The 17288-nt window shown below is 45.7% G+C and overlaps 1 protein-coding gene across 9 annotated transcripts in view; it reads right to left on the bottom strand.

The window, feature by feature from the left end:
• The window catches only part of LRRC61 (leucine rich repeat containing 61), a 40748-nt gene that overhangs the window by 3949 nt on the left and 19511 nt on the right, over positions 1 to 17288 (bottom strand). Inside the window, exons 1-2 of one of the 9 annotated variants that reach the window (XM_068235355.1) lie at positions 4087 to 4119; positions 2964 to 3039 (exon numbers count right to left, since the gene is read on the bottom strand). The exons of 5 other annotated variants lie outside the window; for them this stretch is intronic. Coding sequence is in view for 2 of the 4 variants with exons in the window: in XM_068235352.1 (XP_068091453.1) it covers positions 4087 to 4114 (28 nt within the window). In the remaining 2 variants the exon portion in view is untranslated. Of the gene's footprint in view, positions 1 to 2963; positions 3040 to 3336; positions 3378 to 4086; positions 4267 to 4380; positions 4396 to 17288 lie in introns of those variants that run through there. 3 more of the 9 variants (XM_068235353.1, XM_068235352.1, XM_068235358.1) reach the window with 3 other exon arrangements.

Genomic DNA, 17288 nt, shown 5'->3' with positions numbered 1-17288 from the left:
TTCCTGTTACTCTCACGGTCCCTCGATGCAACGATGTCACCCCCGTTTCAATCCCCTGCCGCGGGAGCCGAGTGCTCCTGAAGACGGGCAGCTCGGTACTGCGCATGCGTGAGCGCGCAAGAGAGAACACTAGCTCAGGCGCAGTACGGAGCCGCCCATCTTCAAGAGTACTCAGGCTCCCCAAGAGCAGTATACGAACGATCGGTCGAATACTGCTAAAAAGAGTGACAGCTCTGGAACGAGAGGCCCGTCAGAGGAGCGGGAAGACTCTATAGGGCCTTCCCTCTCAATAGGTAAGTATTTGCTTGTTTGTTTATTTTTTGTTTTTTGCCTCGGGAGACATGTTGCGTCTACCCAGCGTACAGTTACACCCAGGCCTTAATGCACAAGGAAGGAAGGAAGACAGAGATACTACCAGAACTATCTAGTCTTGTTTATATTTGTGTGGACGTTTATCATCGCTACGGTAACAATTGGATTGGTAAACATTCCCTCCTGTCTGTCCTTGTCTTTTTTATTGTGGCAGTTACCAGAAGCTCAGAGCTGCGGTCGATTTGAGCAATCTTCGTCCCTGTTTCCTGTCTGTCTACTCCTGCTGTGATCTGATCTGGCTCCCCTACGTTGCATCCCACACTTCCTCCTGATATTACCCAGTAATGCCTGTCTTTGCTTAGCCCACTAAGCAAAGACAGGCATTACTGGGTAATATCAGGAGGAAGTGTGGGATGCAACGTAAGGGAGCCAGATCAGATCACAGCAGGAGTAGACAGACAGGAAACAGGGACGCAGATTGCTCAAATCGACCGCAGCTCTGAGCTTCTGGTAACTGCCACAATAAACAAGACAAGGACAGACAGGAGGGAATGTTTACCAATCCAATTGTTACCGTAGCGATGATAAACGTCCACACAAATATAAACAAGACTAGACAGAACAGGAAGGAAAATAACCAACAGTAAGGGCTCTTTTCCACTAGCAAGCGCGATCGCAAATCACCTGCATTTGCGCAATCTGTTTTTCCCACTAGCCGCAATTGCATGTGTAGCCGTCGGGAGCACAGCGCGTTCTGGACAAGAATTGCGCCGGTCGAAGATTGCGATTAGGCAAAAAGGCTGCAATATGCTTTTTGAAGCGGATCACAGCAAGTGGAAAAGGGCCCTAACCGCTGATATTATAGGCCCACAATTCAGGACAAGAAGGTGCATCTGCCAATCACAATCCAAGTGATGGCAGTGTCTAGATGGGCAGGACTAAAAAGAGTGTCTGCCAATCATAACCGCAGTGATGGCAACGTACTGGCAGGCAGAACTAGAAGCAACATCACCAATAGCAACCGCAGCTATGGCAACGTACTGACAGGCAGAGCTAGAAGGAGTGTCTGCCAATCACAAACGCAGTGATGGTAACATACTGACAGGCAGGACTAGGAGTGTTACCAATAGCAACCGCAGTGATGGTAACATACTGACAGGCAGGACTAGAATGAGTGTCTACCAATCATAACCGCAGTGATGGCAACGTACTAACATGCAGGACTAGAAGGAGTGTCACCAATAGCAACTACAGCTATGGAACGTCCACATGACATGGCTGGAAGGAACGCTGCTATTCACCACTGCAGGAATAGCACATAATCACAAAGCTACAATGGAAGGTAAGCTACAGTTGTAACACAAGACCCAGCAATGCAGCTATAAGCTGGTCGCTATCACGGGCAAAGTGTCAAGACAGGAAGAGGCTTTTATGTGAACATCCACCAATGAGTTCATATTCTGCTCAGCTGCAACCAACAGAATATGCCACAGGCGAGTTCATGACAATATTGCTGTATATTGGTATGCAGCTCCGCCCTCCCACCGAAGCTTAGCCTAGGCTGTTTATTATGCGGAATTCTCCCCCCAGAGCAGCCTAGAGAGCTTTTCTACTGGCACGGTAAACAAATATTCTGAAGAGATCACCTGCCGGTGCTAAAGGTATTGCCTACTGTGATAAATTTCACAAAGTAAAACAGAGAGAGGAAGGATTTACAATGGGCAAACACTTATAACATTTATAAATGAATATTATAAAAAGAAAACAACAACAAAAAAAGCAATTCTATTCATTGTTCTTTGACTACAGTTCCTCTTTAAAGGGAAGGTTCAGGGAGGGTGGGGAAAAAATAAAAATCAATTTCCACTTACCTGGGGCTTCCTCCAGCCCGTGGCAGGCAGGAGGTGCCCTCGCCGCCGCTCCGCAGGCTCCCGGTGGTCTCCGGTGGCCGACCCGACCTGGCCAGGCCGGCTGCCAGGTCGGGCTCTTCTGCGCTCCAAGTCCTTGTACTTCTGCGTCCCACGCCGGCGCTCTGACGTCATCGGACGTCCGCCGGGCTGTACTGCGCATGCGCAGAACTACTGCGCATGCGCAGTACAGCCCGGCGGACGTCCGATGACGTCAGAGCGCCGGCGTGGGACGCAGAAGTACAAGGACTTGGAGCGCAGAAGAGCCCGACCTGGCAGCCGGCCTGGCCAGGTCGGGTCGGCCACCGGAGACCACCGGGAGCCTGCGGAGCGGCGGCGAGGGCACCTCCTGCCTGCCACGGGCTGGAGGAAGCCCCAGGTAAGTGGAAATTGATTTTTATTTTTTCTCCACCCTCCCTGAACCTTCCCTTTAACCTGTTAATAACCCTGCACACAGTATCTCAAGATAGGGCAGCATGGTGGCATAATGGTTAGTGCTCTTGTTTTGCAGCGCTGGGTCCCTGTTTGAATCCCAGCCAGGGCACTATCTGCAAGGAGTTTGTATGTTCTCCCAGTGTCTGTGTGGGTATCCTCCAGGCACTCTGATTTCCTCCCACATCCCAAAAACATACAGATAGCAGTGTTCTCCCCAGAAATATTTTACAGCCGGGTGGCATGAAATAGTAGCCGGGTGGGGCGAGATGAGAATGCAGGGCCAGTGCTTCTGTGAGCAACTCTGCTTACAGCATAGGAGGAGGTGAGCCGATGACAGCCGGGTGGTCACCAAAACTAGCCGGGTGGAGCACCCGGCTAACAGAGCCTGCGGAGAACACGGAGATAGGTTAATTGGCTTCCCCGTAAATTGGCCCTAGACTACGATACACACACTACACCATACATAAATAGACATAACTTTGGCAGGGATTAGATTGTGAGCCCCTCTGAGGGACAGTTAGTGACAAGATAATATACTCTGTACAGCGCTGCGGAAGATGTTAGCACTATATAAATACTAAATAATAATAGATAATGTGTGAGAGGGAGTCTTCTAAGGCCATAAACCATTTTACCGCCTAATGCAGCTATGCAGAGCTGTGCAGGAAGCGGTCATACTTACCTGTTCTGGGCGGCTGGATCAGCTTCTCTTCTTCATCCACCGGTGGTGCTGCACTCCCAGCATCCTCTGCGGAGTTCCGATCACATGATATGACGTGATCGTAACCTAGGGGATTGTGTCAACTGTGCAGCACCGCCCGGTGTGAATGAGACTCTTCCATCACCCCTCTTCCACCACCAGGGCGGTGCTGCACTGCTGACACCATCCCCTGGGTTACAATCATATGCCATATCATGTGATCAGAACTCAGAAGAGGGTCAGTGTTGCAGCGCCACCAGTGGAGGAGAGGAGAAGCCAATCCAGCCGCCCAGAACCGGTAAGTATGACAGCTCCCTGCACCACTCTGCATTCCCCAGCGGCAGAAAAAAAAAAAAAATCAGCCCAGCAAAGCACATGAAGTTTTGCTATATGTGGCTGCTATAGGGTTAAGGAAGGGATAACATCTCTGGCAATATTTCCCATGAAGGAAACATCTGGTATGAGTTACTCTAGAAGCGCAGAGAATGTTATCGACCCACAAGAAGCAGCAGGATATTCCCGGACAGGCTTTTAAGGGCGACTTAATAGTTAAAAAAAATCAATTAGAGCAAATGCTCCATACATATGAGGATTCCAGGAAATGGGGGGGGAGGAGCATTGGTGGAATTTCTTATTCACCAATCTATAAAAAGGCCATGAAGTATTTCCTATAGAATCTGCAGCAATATCCCATAATCCCCCAGTCATCCCGTGACCTCTATGCTGGGTTACCTGTCTGCTGGCTGATTGTCTCGGCCATGATTCCTGAGCTGTGTCTGCAGAGTGTCTGCTTCCCCCAGCCCTGGCTTCTCGCTTATATCTTCCCTCCACCCCTTTCACTTTCTCTCTCCTCACATCTGGCACCAGAACTACTCTGCACACTTGAGACCCTTTGTGTCCCAGAACTCCCCATCCTCTACACAGAGACAAATCAGGCTGAAATAAATGACATCACCCTGAAGTCCATCCCCCCATGCTGCACCCACAGAGCCCCATTCTTCCTGCCCCGCAAACCCCCCAGAGGACCTCTCTCCTGCATTGTCCCGGACAGGCAGCTCAGCCACTATCAGAGAAACATTTAGCAGCGCTATCAACCCTCACATGAAAAATCCCAGATTTCACAATGAAGGCAAATAAAAGCAAAGTGCACAACATTGCATGTCTTTCTTGGGAGGAAGTTTTCTCCTCAAATTCCCCCACATGGGTTGCTGTTGTCAATGTGCTTTGTAAACTGAAAAATGATGGGACTTTTACTGCGCTCATATGTTTGCTGCACACTTTTGTTTATTCTGCTAGTCCAGGTTGGTCTGTGTGCCTTATGATTCTTACTGCTAGCAAAGCAAATATGTATTCATCAAGCACAGCACAAGTCCCAATAAGGCAATAAGTGGGGAAGAGACTGAGCTGTGAGAAGTTATGTGATGTCTGAGAGGGAGGGGGAGGAGTTTGCAGTTAAAGGACAACTGTAAAAAGAGGGATATGGAGGCTGCCATATTTCCTTTTAAACAAAACCAGATGCCTGGCAGCCCTGCTGGTCTATTTGGCTGCAGTAGTGGCTGAATCACACCTGAAACAAGCATGCAGATAATCTTGTCTGATTTGACAATAATGTCAGAAACACCCGATATGCAGCATGCTTGTTCAGGGTCTTTGGATAAAGAGGAGCTTGAGCCACACTATCTAAAAAAAAAAAACCCCCAAAAAAACACATATAGAAGTAGATAAATACTTGTTCTACTTACAAAGCATATGTATTGCGCTGTCCACGTTTTGATTTTAGTGATTTTTCTACAGTAAAAAAAGAGAAAATCCTTCTTAGCATTTCCCATTTTAAGTATGGGTGTTTTGAAGCCAACCCTGATGTCATTTCCTCCCTTACTCTCCTCTGCCTGATTGTATATGCCTCCACTATAGAAAGTGCATTGTCTCAGCATGAGAAATACTGGCCAGAGAGGAACAGAGGTGTGAGAGGGGAAAACAGGAGGGGAAGAGGCTTCAGCCAATCAGGCTGCATTAGTTGAGTCTGAGGAGGAAGTATAGAAGCAAAAAAGGACAACCCAGCATGCCCTGCAACTTCCTTTTTGCGTACCAAATTTTATGTGTACCAAATTAGAGTCAGGTAAACTGGGGGATGATCATTTATCAGCAAGAAAAGTAATAGTGATTTTAACTAGATTGCCTGGTTAGCATCCCTTTTACTTGTTTACCAGATAAAAATAAAGAATTGATTTTTGATTTTATGATCTACAGATACACTTTAAAAGTATTAGAGGCTGACAGCTTCCCAGTTAAGGGCGATGCCTGCTCTTGAAACAAGCCCATGGGAGTATGATCCCTACCGGGCCCGAGGTCGTCCCTTGATGCTATGCCTTCATTCTGAGCTGGCACTGTTGCTTTGGAAGGACTAAAACCTTTGCTGGAGTGCTCTGCAGAGCCGCCTATTCACCATGGGGTTCCATGATGTGACATTAGACTTCTCATCTCAATAGTCCCTCTATGCACGATCTTATTGGCTCATTTGACTGGGTTGATTTGTCTGTTATATTTTGCGGTGGCACTGCTTAGCCACCAACTGTTCTTCCGCTTTCTTGATATTATTCATGTCTCAACCTTAGTGAAATGACTTTTAGACACGCCTTTTTGTCCTTCTACTGTTGTACTTATCTTTGAAAATGCTAAATAAAAGAATTACTAAACAAAAACAAATAAAAGTATTAGAGGCTGAGGATCAGCAGGATAGCCGGGCAACTGGTATTGTTTACAAGGAAATAAATATGGAAGTCTCCATATAGCTCTCATTACAGTTGTCCTTTAGGCTTTATTCAAATCTATAATCGAAATAGCTGACGCCAGCGATTTTCGATTTTTTTTGCGCCTCCCGGTGCTCCACTGCGCGCTACGATTTTTTTTATAAAGCACTTTTCTAAGCGCTTTTGCAGAGTGGTTCATTTTTTCCCTTCCTGAAGTCAGTCAGGAAGTGAACTTTTTTACCTGGAATTGAATAAATGCAATGTATTTATTTATGAAAAGCGCTGGGGAAATCGCCATACAAAGCACTTTTTCAAGCGCTTTCCGATTTCCCTATACCTTCCATTGAGCAAAACCGCTCAAAAAAAAATGGTACAGGCAGCGCTTTGCTGAGCAGATCGGAAATGAACCACTCATATGTGAAAACTCTCATAGGGAATCATTGCTCAAGCGCTTTTAGGGCGATTTTCAAAATCGCCGGTGCTTAAAAAAAAAAATCTGAAAACGTCTTAGAGGTGAACAAGCCCTAAAAATGGTGGCATGCTACATTAATTTTAGTAAACATAAGATGGTGGCATGGGGCCGAGCAAATACATGTGTGATGGTTAGTGATGGTCATGTCTAGAAGAACTCATGGAGAAGCATGTGATCAGTCTGATCAGGTGATAGAGGTGTAAGGCTCTGATTAGTGGTGGTCGTGTCTAGAAGTCATAGAGAAGCATGTGATCAGTCTGGTCAGGTGATAGATATGTAAGGCTCTGATTAGTGGTGGTCGTGTCTAGAAGAACTCATGGAGAAGCATGTGATCAGTCTGGTCAGGTGATAGATGTGTAAGTCTCTGATTAGTGGTGGTCATGTCTAAAAGTCATGGAGAAGAATGTGATCAGTCTGGTCAGGTAATAGATGTGTAAGGCTCTAATTAGTGGTGGTCGTGTCTAGAAGTCATGGAGAAGCATGTGATCAGTCTGGTCAGGTGATAGATGTGTAAGGCTCTGATTAGTGGTGGTCGTGTCTAGAAGTCATGGAGAAGCATGTGATCAGTCTGGTCAGGTAATAGATATGTAAGTCTCTGATTAGTGGTGGTCGTGTCTAGAAGTCATGGAGCAGCATGTGATCAGTCTGGTCAGGTGATAGATGTGTAAGTCTCTGATTTAAAGCAGACAACTGAAATTTAAAAAAAAACCTCAGATACTTACCTATGGAGAGGGAAGGCTCTGGGTCCTATAGACCCTTCCCGGTCCTCTCACGGCCCCTTAATTCCAGTGCTTTCATGCCCTTCAAATCTGCTGCCACAGGAGGCTTCAGAAGTCTTCGCATGCATGAGCACGCAGTACAGAACCGCCCGTCTTCAGGAGCACTTGGGACTTCCGAAGACTTCCAAAGCCACCCGTAGCTTTGGAAGTCACGACCGATCGATCAAATACTGCTAACAGGGTTGACAGTGCAGGAACGAGGGGACTGTGAGAGGAACAGGAAGGCTCTATAGCACCTGGAACCTTCCCTCTCCATCTGTCTGTTTTTATTTCAATTGACATTCACTATAATAGTCATGATCAGCAAATCGTCAAAGGTGCTCATACCGTGGAGGCGCTCATACCTGACTGGATCTTTACAAGCTCCATATACTGCCTGATGAAGTGGGAAGTTGCCTCTGAAACGCGTTGCTATTACTTTGGAGTCTTTTTGAATAAAGATATTTTTCAGTGAATAACTGGATTGTGTGTCTACTTGTGGGAGATAAGTCCACCACTACCTCCCCCTTTTTTAAACGTTTTTAACTATTTTATCCTTATCTGGCGCCTCCATTTTGAACAATTCTTTATCCTGAGTGTCCACCCTTGGTGGACGGTTGTTACCCTGTTTTTCTACTTCTACGGAGAGTGACATTTTTAACCCGAGTGGGGTCGGGTCTAATCTCCCCACCTGCCTAGTACTGAGTGGTTACCAGAGGTAACCTACCTTTGTGAGTATATTCTTATATATTACTCTATTGACCAATTGGTTTGACATATTGCACTACTGGGGCTCTCGATTTGCTTTATTTTTCAAGTAATCAGAACTGTAATTTGATCTCTCAGCTGTGTCACCTGGCTGCCACGACAGAGATCTAATTGGTAAACACAGGATGTTAACAATATGTCTGCTTCCACGAAAACAGGAAGTAGAAACACTGCAGGATTTGTATCAACTTTACCAAGAACCGTTCTTTGTAAAAGGTTGTTATGCTGTTTAGAGCAGAGAGGAAGTTCTGAGTTCAGGTCCGCTTTAACAACTGACCAAGCTTTGTTTCATGTAGAATATAACCCTGGAAACGCAGACTTATTGATTCACCCGTTGTTTCCTCCCTATCCTTTTAAATTGTAAGCTGGTAAGGACATGGCTCCCTCATCTATTGCTTCCTGTAATTTATAATACCTTTTTAAAACTCATTCCAAGGCAGTAGACTTGGAGGACAACTGCTTATGATGTCACTGACCTTCCTCAGGGTCCACTAGAAAGTTTCACCAGCCCCATTCTTCAGCCACCCATACTTCTGGTTTATTATTATACCCGTCCCAAAGTCAATTGACGGGATTACAGACACATAGCGGAGACTAAACCTCCCCTTCAAACATGCCCCTAACCAGGGGCGTAACAATAGACCCTGCAAGGGATGCAGCCTTAGGGGGGCAAAGAAGCCACAGGGGGCCCAGGGGGGGTAGGAATTTCTTTTCCATGTTCTGAGAGACTGACGACTAAGGGCACAGAGAGAAAAATAACTTTCTGCTCTCTGCACAATTGTTGTAATGACTGCATCTGCTCAGCCACTGATAACATATCATACAAAGTTTTGTAGACAAAGATTTGTAGACAGTCCCTATTCAGTGTGCTGCAGGGTCTTGTGCACCCAGCCCCCAACCTCTCTACCCCTCCCCAAGTGCTGTGTACTGCAGTGATGCTGGAGAAGTATGCAGAGACAGTTCTAAGTGAGCGTAATAAGCTCTAAGTGTAATAAGCTGAGGCTGGGATCACACTCCTCTGTCAGTTTTCTGTATGCATTTTTTGCACACCATGGGCTTGATTCACTAACCCCTGATAACTCAAATAACACACCTTATCAAAGTTATCACACCTTATCAAAGTTAACACGCCTTATCAGAGTAGCATAGCCAGCGCTACGAACCTGCAGGGGCTCAGGGCAGGACCAGTGCCATTGCCAATTAGCAGGTTCATAGCGCTCACTATGCTACTCTGATAAGGTGTGATATTTGAGTTATCACGGTTTAGTGAATCAAGTCCCATGAGTGTCTGTATGTGTGAAACCATGCACATTTTGTCTCAGAAGCTAATGTAATTGATAGAGAAAATGTGTGCAGTGCTTCACTGCTGTCTGTTTTAATCTGCATGGGGAAAACACATTCAAGGGAAGAGAGTTCCAGAGGATGGGGGCAGCTCTTTATCTCCAAAGTTTTGTCCTGGGAGTTAATATTTCATCTACCAACTTTTTAGCAATCTGCAATTTAAAAAGTTTTATCTGCTTGAATACAAATATGAAAATGAATGGCAAACTGCATTGTATTAAACCCCTTTTTCCATATTGTGTTCTAAATTTGGAATTGTGGGGGGTATGAGGGAGGATGGTGGGGGAACTACAACAGACGGGTCAAATATATGTCCAATGGGTTGTTTGTTATGTTGATACTCCTACACTTGTGACCAGTAGGAGTTATAGGTTTGTATTAACTTTTTGCCGACCATTCCACGCCAATTGGTGTGAACGCGGCGGCAGCCCCAGGACCGCTCCACGCCAACTGGTGTGAACGCGGCAGCAGCCCCAGGACCGCTCCACGCCAACTGGTGTGAACGCGGCAGCAGCCCCAGGACCGCTCCACGCCAACTGGTGTGAACGCAGCGGCAGCCCCAGGACCGCTCCATGCCAACTGGTGTGAACGCGGCGGCAGCCCCAGGACCGCTCCACGCCAACTGGTGTGAACGTGGCGGCAGCCCCAGGACCGCTCCACGCCAACTGGTGTGAACGCGGCAGCAGCCCCAGGACCGCTCCACGCCAACTGGTGTGAACGCAGCGGCAGCCCCAGGGCCAGCTCCATGCAAATTGGCGTGAACGGCCTTCTATGGGGCTAGCAGGAGATTGCGTGCGCTGATGCGCGTGCATCTCTGCTTGAAAGGCGGAGCTCCACTCCGCCTTCAGTCTCTCAGCAGCGATCGCCGGTTAAACATTGTACAGCGCTGCGATCTGCAGCAGCGCTGTACTGGGGACAGCCATGTCCGTTTGACAAGGCTGTCCCCTCTGTAGGCACGAAAGTGATCGGCTGTCATAGGCTGAAGCCTATGACAGCTGATCGGCTGGCGGGGGGGAGGGAGGAGTATAAAATAAATGTAAAAAAATAGTAACATTTTATTAAAAATAAATAAAATAAATATTTATAAAAAAATAAAATAAACAACTGGGGGGGCAATCAGACCCCACCAACAGAAAGCTCTGTTGGTGGGCAGAAAAGGAGGGAGGGAGGGGGGGGGGGGGGGGGAAATCACTTGTGTGCCGAGTTGTGCGGCCCTGCACCACCACTGCGCCTGCACGCCCGTGTCCTCACTCTCACTGATGTCACCAGGAGTGTACTGCGCAGACACAGACCATACTGGAATAAATTGGTACGGGATATCAACTTACATAATCATCTCTCCGTCTCACCTTGAAATTATGCCAAACTATGTACTAGAAAGATCTAAGGGAGCCAGAACCTATTCCTAATAATAATCAATTTATTGCATATGACCAGTATCAAAAAACACACAACAGTGGACAAGACACACATAAAAACCCCCCATAAAAACAAATACGTTCCATCAGCTATGAATGGCCAGGCTGTGCAAAAAATAGTAGTGAGTCTCTGGAGTGCACTCCATACAAAAAGATTCACAAATATCGTAGATTGCAACCTTAATAATCTTCAGGCCCAGGCTTCAAAAGCATTGATGGTTTGCGACATCCAGAACGGTGGCCACCGTAGGTCAACCCCGTGTGCTTGTTGCACGCCTCTATGTATTAGTAGACATATACATGCTCATTACTGACACTGAAATCCATGTCAAACCTCTCAAGCCAAACCCAGCAAAGTTCTTAAAGAGAACCAGAGATGAAGCACCCTCATGTATTTTATCTTATAAATCAGTGGGAACATGACAGTAAACACCTAATCTGCTCTTTGTTTCATTGTTCTCTGTTTAATTTGCCTGTTATCACCTCTGATAAGAATCCCGACTAAGCAGTCGGTCTGGCTTTGCTACAGAATGATTATAGCTGAGACTGTGGTCTTTGGTGTCTTTTCAAGTCCAAGCCTGCCCCCTGCTGGCTGTGCTCAGGAATCATTATAGCTGAGTCATTATAGCAAAGCCAGACTCAATGGACACTCCGGGATTCTTATCTCAGCTAGATAACAGACACTTTTAGCAGTGAGGATGAAACAGGGAGCAGGGCAGACGTTTTCTCTAATGTTCCCACTGATTTCTATGGTAAAATACATGAGGGTGCTTCGTCTCTGGTTCACTTTAAGTATCAACATACATCAAACGCTAGCATGGGTAGATTGGTATTTGCATTGTGCTGTTCAAGCATTAGATCATAACTCACGACCGGATGACTCCAAGCCGGTGGATACTTCTGCCCATCTAATTGGTATACGCGTGATGGCTCCGGCGTCCAGTAACTCTCCGGTATGTTTGCTGAAGACAACGGTAAGTTTGGCGAGAGGAAGAGCATGGAGGCACGGGGGACCAACTCCGCCCACGTAGCGGACGTCACAGGCACGTGACGCGTTTCGTCCAATGGACTTCCTCAGACGTGACGTACTCTTCACATGTCCACCCCTTCTTATCCTCCAACGGGGGTGGGATCATGCAAAATTTATGTAAGATTAAAAGATAGCGTGATGTCACTGTCAGTTAATATTCACGCTGATACTTCAAAAGCGGGACTGACAATACAAAAATATCAGAGGAATGCCTTTATATTAAGGTCCTTATTAAGGCCCAGAGGGTGCAGGCTCCCACATTGGTAAATCCAATAGGATTCCTTTCTAAGGAGCTGATTATCGTAATCTCCTCTCCTCTCACTTATATTCAGTTTATAAATGCCCATTACTTTCATTCCCCTAGGATCAGCATTATGTGCGGTCTTAAAGTGCAAGGCCATCGGATTCAATTTTTTCCTATCAATTGTAGTACTTCTAATATTAGATATATGTTCACCGATTCTTGTATTCAGAGAACGATAAGTCTTGCCGATATAAATCAGGTCACACGGACACCGAATCTGATAGATAACTTTTTCGGTTGCACAATTGATAAAATCGTTCACAAAAAAGGACTTAGATCTGTCATAATTGTAGAACATAGTGTCTCGATGGACAAATCTACATATTTCACAGCCACCACAGGTATACATTCCTTTTCTCTTACTGATTTTTATAGTCCTTTCCCTGTTAAATTCACTGTGTATAAGCAAATCTCCTATATTAGCACAACGTTTAGCTGCCATATGTGGATAATCACCCACAATCTTATGAATAATTGGATCTCTTAATAATAAGTGCCAATGTCTAGATAGAACGGATCTTACATCACCAAATTGTGCTCCATAAGTAGTGACAATTCTTGATATTGGTGGCTCAGTATTGTCAGCAACTATAGACAGGTTCTCTTTCCTGGTCAGTAGGTCTTTCCTATTTTGGGCCAAAGCTCTATGATATGCTGTAATGATAATTCTATTTGGGTAACCCCTTGCCAGCAACCTAGCCCTCAACTCACCCGCCTCTTTCTTAAAGTCATCAATTTTATTACAGTTTCTGCGTAATCGCAGAAACTGGCCAGTGGGCACTGCCCATTTTTGGGCAGGTAAGTGAGTATTTCTGTCCAGCGAGGTTAAAGATATCACCTCTTTTATAATCCTCGACATCCCGCAAGAATTTTTTATCTTTAAATTTACGTATTTTTTCCTGTTCTTTTTCCACCTCTTTTTTCAATTTATCATTAAGCTCATCAAAATCATCTCTATCTTGATATTCATTCAATTTTAATGTACTTAATTCTAATTCTTTTTCTACATCCTTAAATTGAATGTGGGTTGCATTCGTGGGTATGGGGAGCGCGTCGCCCTATGGCTAAGATACGTGGACGACATTTTGATGCTTTGGGAGGGGCACCAAGGATGAATTAATCCAATTTGTGGCTGCCCTTAATCAAAATGATCGTAACATTTTTGTTACTTATACATGTAGTCAGGAGTCAATTTCTTTTTTGGATTTAAAGATTGGCAAAGACGGAGAAACTCTAACCACATGCACGTTCAGGAAGCCCACAGCTGGGAATACCCTCTTGTCGGCATCTAGCTCTCACTTACCTGCCCAAAAATGGGCAGTGTCCACTGGCCAGTTTCTGCGATTACGCAGAAACTGTAATAAAATTGATGACTTTAAGAAAGAGGCGGGTGAGTTGAGGGCTAGGTTGCTGGCAAGGAGTTACCCAAATAGAATTATCATTACAGCATATCATAGAGCTTTGGCCCAAAATAGGAAAGACCTACTGACCAGGAAAGAGAACCTGTCTATAGTTGCTGACAATACTGAGCCACCAATATCAAGAATTGTCACTACTTATGGAGCACAATTTGGTGATGTAAGATCCGTTCTATCTAGACATTGGCACTTATTATTAAGAGATCCAATTATTCATAAGATTGTGGGTGATTATCCACATATGGCAGCTAAACGTTGTGCTAATATAGGAGATTTGCTTATACACAGTGAATTTAACAGGGAAAGGACTATAAAAATCAGTAAGAGAAAAGGAATGTATACCTGTGGTGGCTGTGAAATATGTAGATTTGTCCATCGAGACACTATGTTCTACAATTATGACAGATCTAAGTCCTTTTTTGTGAACGATTTTATCAATTGTGCAACCGAAAAAGTTATCTATCAGATTCGGTGTCCGTGTGACCTGATTTATATCGGCAAGACTTATCGTTCTCTGAATACAAGAATCGGTGAACATATATCTAATATTAGAAGTACTACAATTGATAGGAAAAAATTGAATCCGATGGCCTTGCACTTTAAGACCGCACATAATGCTGATCCCAGGGGAATGAAAGTAATGGGCATTTATAAACTGAATATAAGTGAGAGGAGAGGAGATTACGATAATCAGCTCCTTAGAAAGGAATCCTATTGGATTTACCAATGTGGGAGCCTGCACCCTCTGGGCCTTAATAAGGACCTTAATATAAAGGCATTCCTCTGATATTTTTGTATTGTCAGTCCCGCTTTTGAAGTATCAGCGTGAATATTAACTGACAGTGACATCACGCTATCTTTTAATCTTACATAAATTTTGCATGATCCCACCCCCGTTGGAGGATAAGAAGGGGTGGACATGTGAAGAGTACGTCACGTCTGAGGAAGTCCATTGGACGAAACGCGTCACGTGCCTGTGACGTCCGCTACGTGGGCGGAGTTGGTCCCCCGTGCCTCCATGCTCTTCCTCTCGCCAAACTTACCGTTGTCTTCAGCAAACATACCGGAGAGTTACTGGACGCCGGAGCCATCACGCGTATACCAATTAGATGGGCAGAAGTATCCACCGGCTTGGAGTCATCCGGTCGTGAGTTATGATCTAATGCTTGAACAGCACAATGCAAATACCAATCTACCCATGCTAGCGTTTGATGTATGTTGATACTTAAGAACTTTGCTGGGTTTGGCTTGAGAGGTTTGACATGGATTTCAGTGTCAGTAATGAGCATGTATATGTCTACTAATACATAGAGGCGTGCAACAAGCACACGGGGTTGACCTACGGTGGCCACCGTTCTGGATGTCGCAAACCATCAATGCTTTTGAAGCCTGGGCCTGAAGATTATTAAGGTTGCAATCTACGATATTTGTGAATCTTTTTGTATGGAGTGCACTCCAGAGACTCACTACTATTTTTTGCACAGCCTGGCCATTCATAGCTGATGGAACGTATTTGTTTTTATGGGGGTTTTTTATGTGTGTCTTGTCCACTGTTGTGCGTTTTTTGATACTGGTCATATGCAATAAATTGATTATTATTAGGAATAGGTTCTGGCTCCCTTAGATCTTTCTAGTACAGACCATACTGGGCCTGCACTGTGCGCTCTTGATGACATCAGCGGGATCGAGGACACGGCAACGCAGGCGCAGTGGTTTTCAGACTTTAAAGTCTGAAATTCCAGGAGTGAACCGGAGGCGGGGCCGGAGCATCGGTGAGTGGCTGCGCCAACACAGGATGTCTGCGGGGGACCGTTAGAAGCCCCGGGTAAGTTCAACTCATTTTCCCCCAACCCCCCTACAGTATCCCTTTAAAAACCATTACTAAGGTGTGAAAATTTCACCTAGGAGAAAAAACGGGAATTGCATATGGGCCACAGGGTTCAATACAATTCACTTTTTCTCTTGAGTTGTCTCCTAGGAGATCATGCTTCATCTTCTGTTTAAAATAACTTCTCAACTCTTTACAATTGAAAAAAGTACCAAAAAGTAGAGGGAAAACTACTTCCAAAATTATTCGGAGTATTATCTTGCTTGCTGGTGGCTTAAAAGTTATTTTATTGACAAGATGGGTAAATATCACCTAGGAGAAACATAGGAGAAAAAGTGCATTGGGTTGGGTCCACACACTCTACTACAGTCTTTAACATTCTTCTTTATTTCCAGCCCCTAACACTAACCCATGACACCTAACCAGTACTCGCCTCTCATCCTCTTCATTCCTGGTACTGAGAGACGAAAACTTGACAGCTTGCATTTGGACTATACGGTACGACGGCCAAATGGAAGAAACCAATTTGACACCAAAGTGGCGCCGACAGCTGCTAAAGCCCCTATACGCTTGAAACCCCATTCATTTACTTTTTCTCCTAAGCTTTCTCCTAAATGATATTTAGCATCTTCTCAGTAAAATGACTTTCCAGCCACCAGCAAGCAAAAAAAATGCTCGTAATTTTGACGGGACTTTTCATATAGTTTTGGGGGCTTTTACAATTGCAGAGTGCTGACTATGTATTGTACAGAAGATGAAAAATGATCACCTAGGACATTCACATTAAACTCTGGCCTGTGGGCCAAATCTGTCCCTCAAAGCCATTCAATGTGGCCCTCAAGTGCTTTACCCACTTTGCGTTATGTTTGGCCCACTAGACCATCAGGGAAGATATATTGGAGGTGAAGCCCTAAAACACCAGGGAAGCCATATGGGGGAGGTAGGGAGAGAACATTAAACACTATGGAACTATATAGGGGAGGGTGGGTGCCTCTAGACACCAGGAAACTATAGGGGAGGGAGAACCACTAGACTTCAGGGAACTCTATAGGGGTTGGAGAAGAGCCATTAGACACCTGGGAACTTTATAAGGAAGGAAGGTGGCCAGTAGACATTGAGGTTGGCCCACAACTAGGTCCCCGTGTACAATTTTGGTCCACTATGTATTTGAGTTTAAAGAGACTCTGAAGCGAGAATAAATCTCGCTTCAGAGCTCATAGTTAGCAGGGGCATGTGTGCCCCTGCTAAAACGCCGCTATCGCACGGCTGAACGGGGGTCCCTTACCCCCCCGAAATCCCCTCCGTGCAGCCGGGGATCACTTCCTGATTGAGGCAGGGCTAACCGCCGCAGCCCTGCCCCACACGCGTCTGTCAGCGCGTATCTCCGCCTCTCCCCCGCCCCTCTCAGTCTTCGATGCGATGCGCCGCTGATAGACGCGACTAGAGGCAGGGCTGCAGCCGTTATCCCTGCCTCTAGGAGCAGCAAAATCTACGACCAATTTGGTTGTTGATTTTGCAGGGGGGGGGGGGGGTGAAGGGACCCCCGTTTAGCCGCGGGATAGCGGCGTTTTAACTATGAGCTCTGAAGCGAGAATTATTCTCGCTTCAGTGTCTCTTTAACACCCCTTATTGAATCAAGTGCCTTTGTGATGTAATTAACCTCGAGGACCACAGCTCTAAACCCCTCTAGAGACCAGGCCACTTTTAGTGAAATGGGCCACTGTAGCTTTAAGGCCAAGCTGCAGGGCCACACAACACGGCACCCTAGTGATTCCAGCCCCTCCCCCACCACCTTTTCTGATTGTCTGATCGCCCCCCAGTTGTTTTTTTTGCAAATATTTATTGTA

Source organism: Hyperolius riggenbachi, chromosome 5 (genome assembly GCF_040937935.1).
Source record: "Hyperolius riggenbachi isolate aHypRig1 chromosome 5, aHypRig1.pri, whole genome shotgun sequence".
Classification (NCBI taxonomy): Eukaryota; Metazoa; Chordata; class Amphibia; order Anura; family Hyperoliidae; genus Hyperolius; species Hyperolius riggenbachi.
Note: the sequence above shows the minus strand (reverse complement) of the source record. Positions and strands in the feature narration are given on the sequence as shown.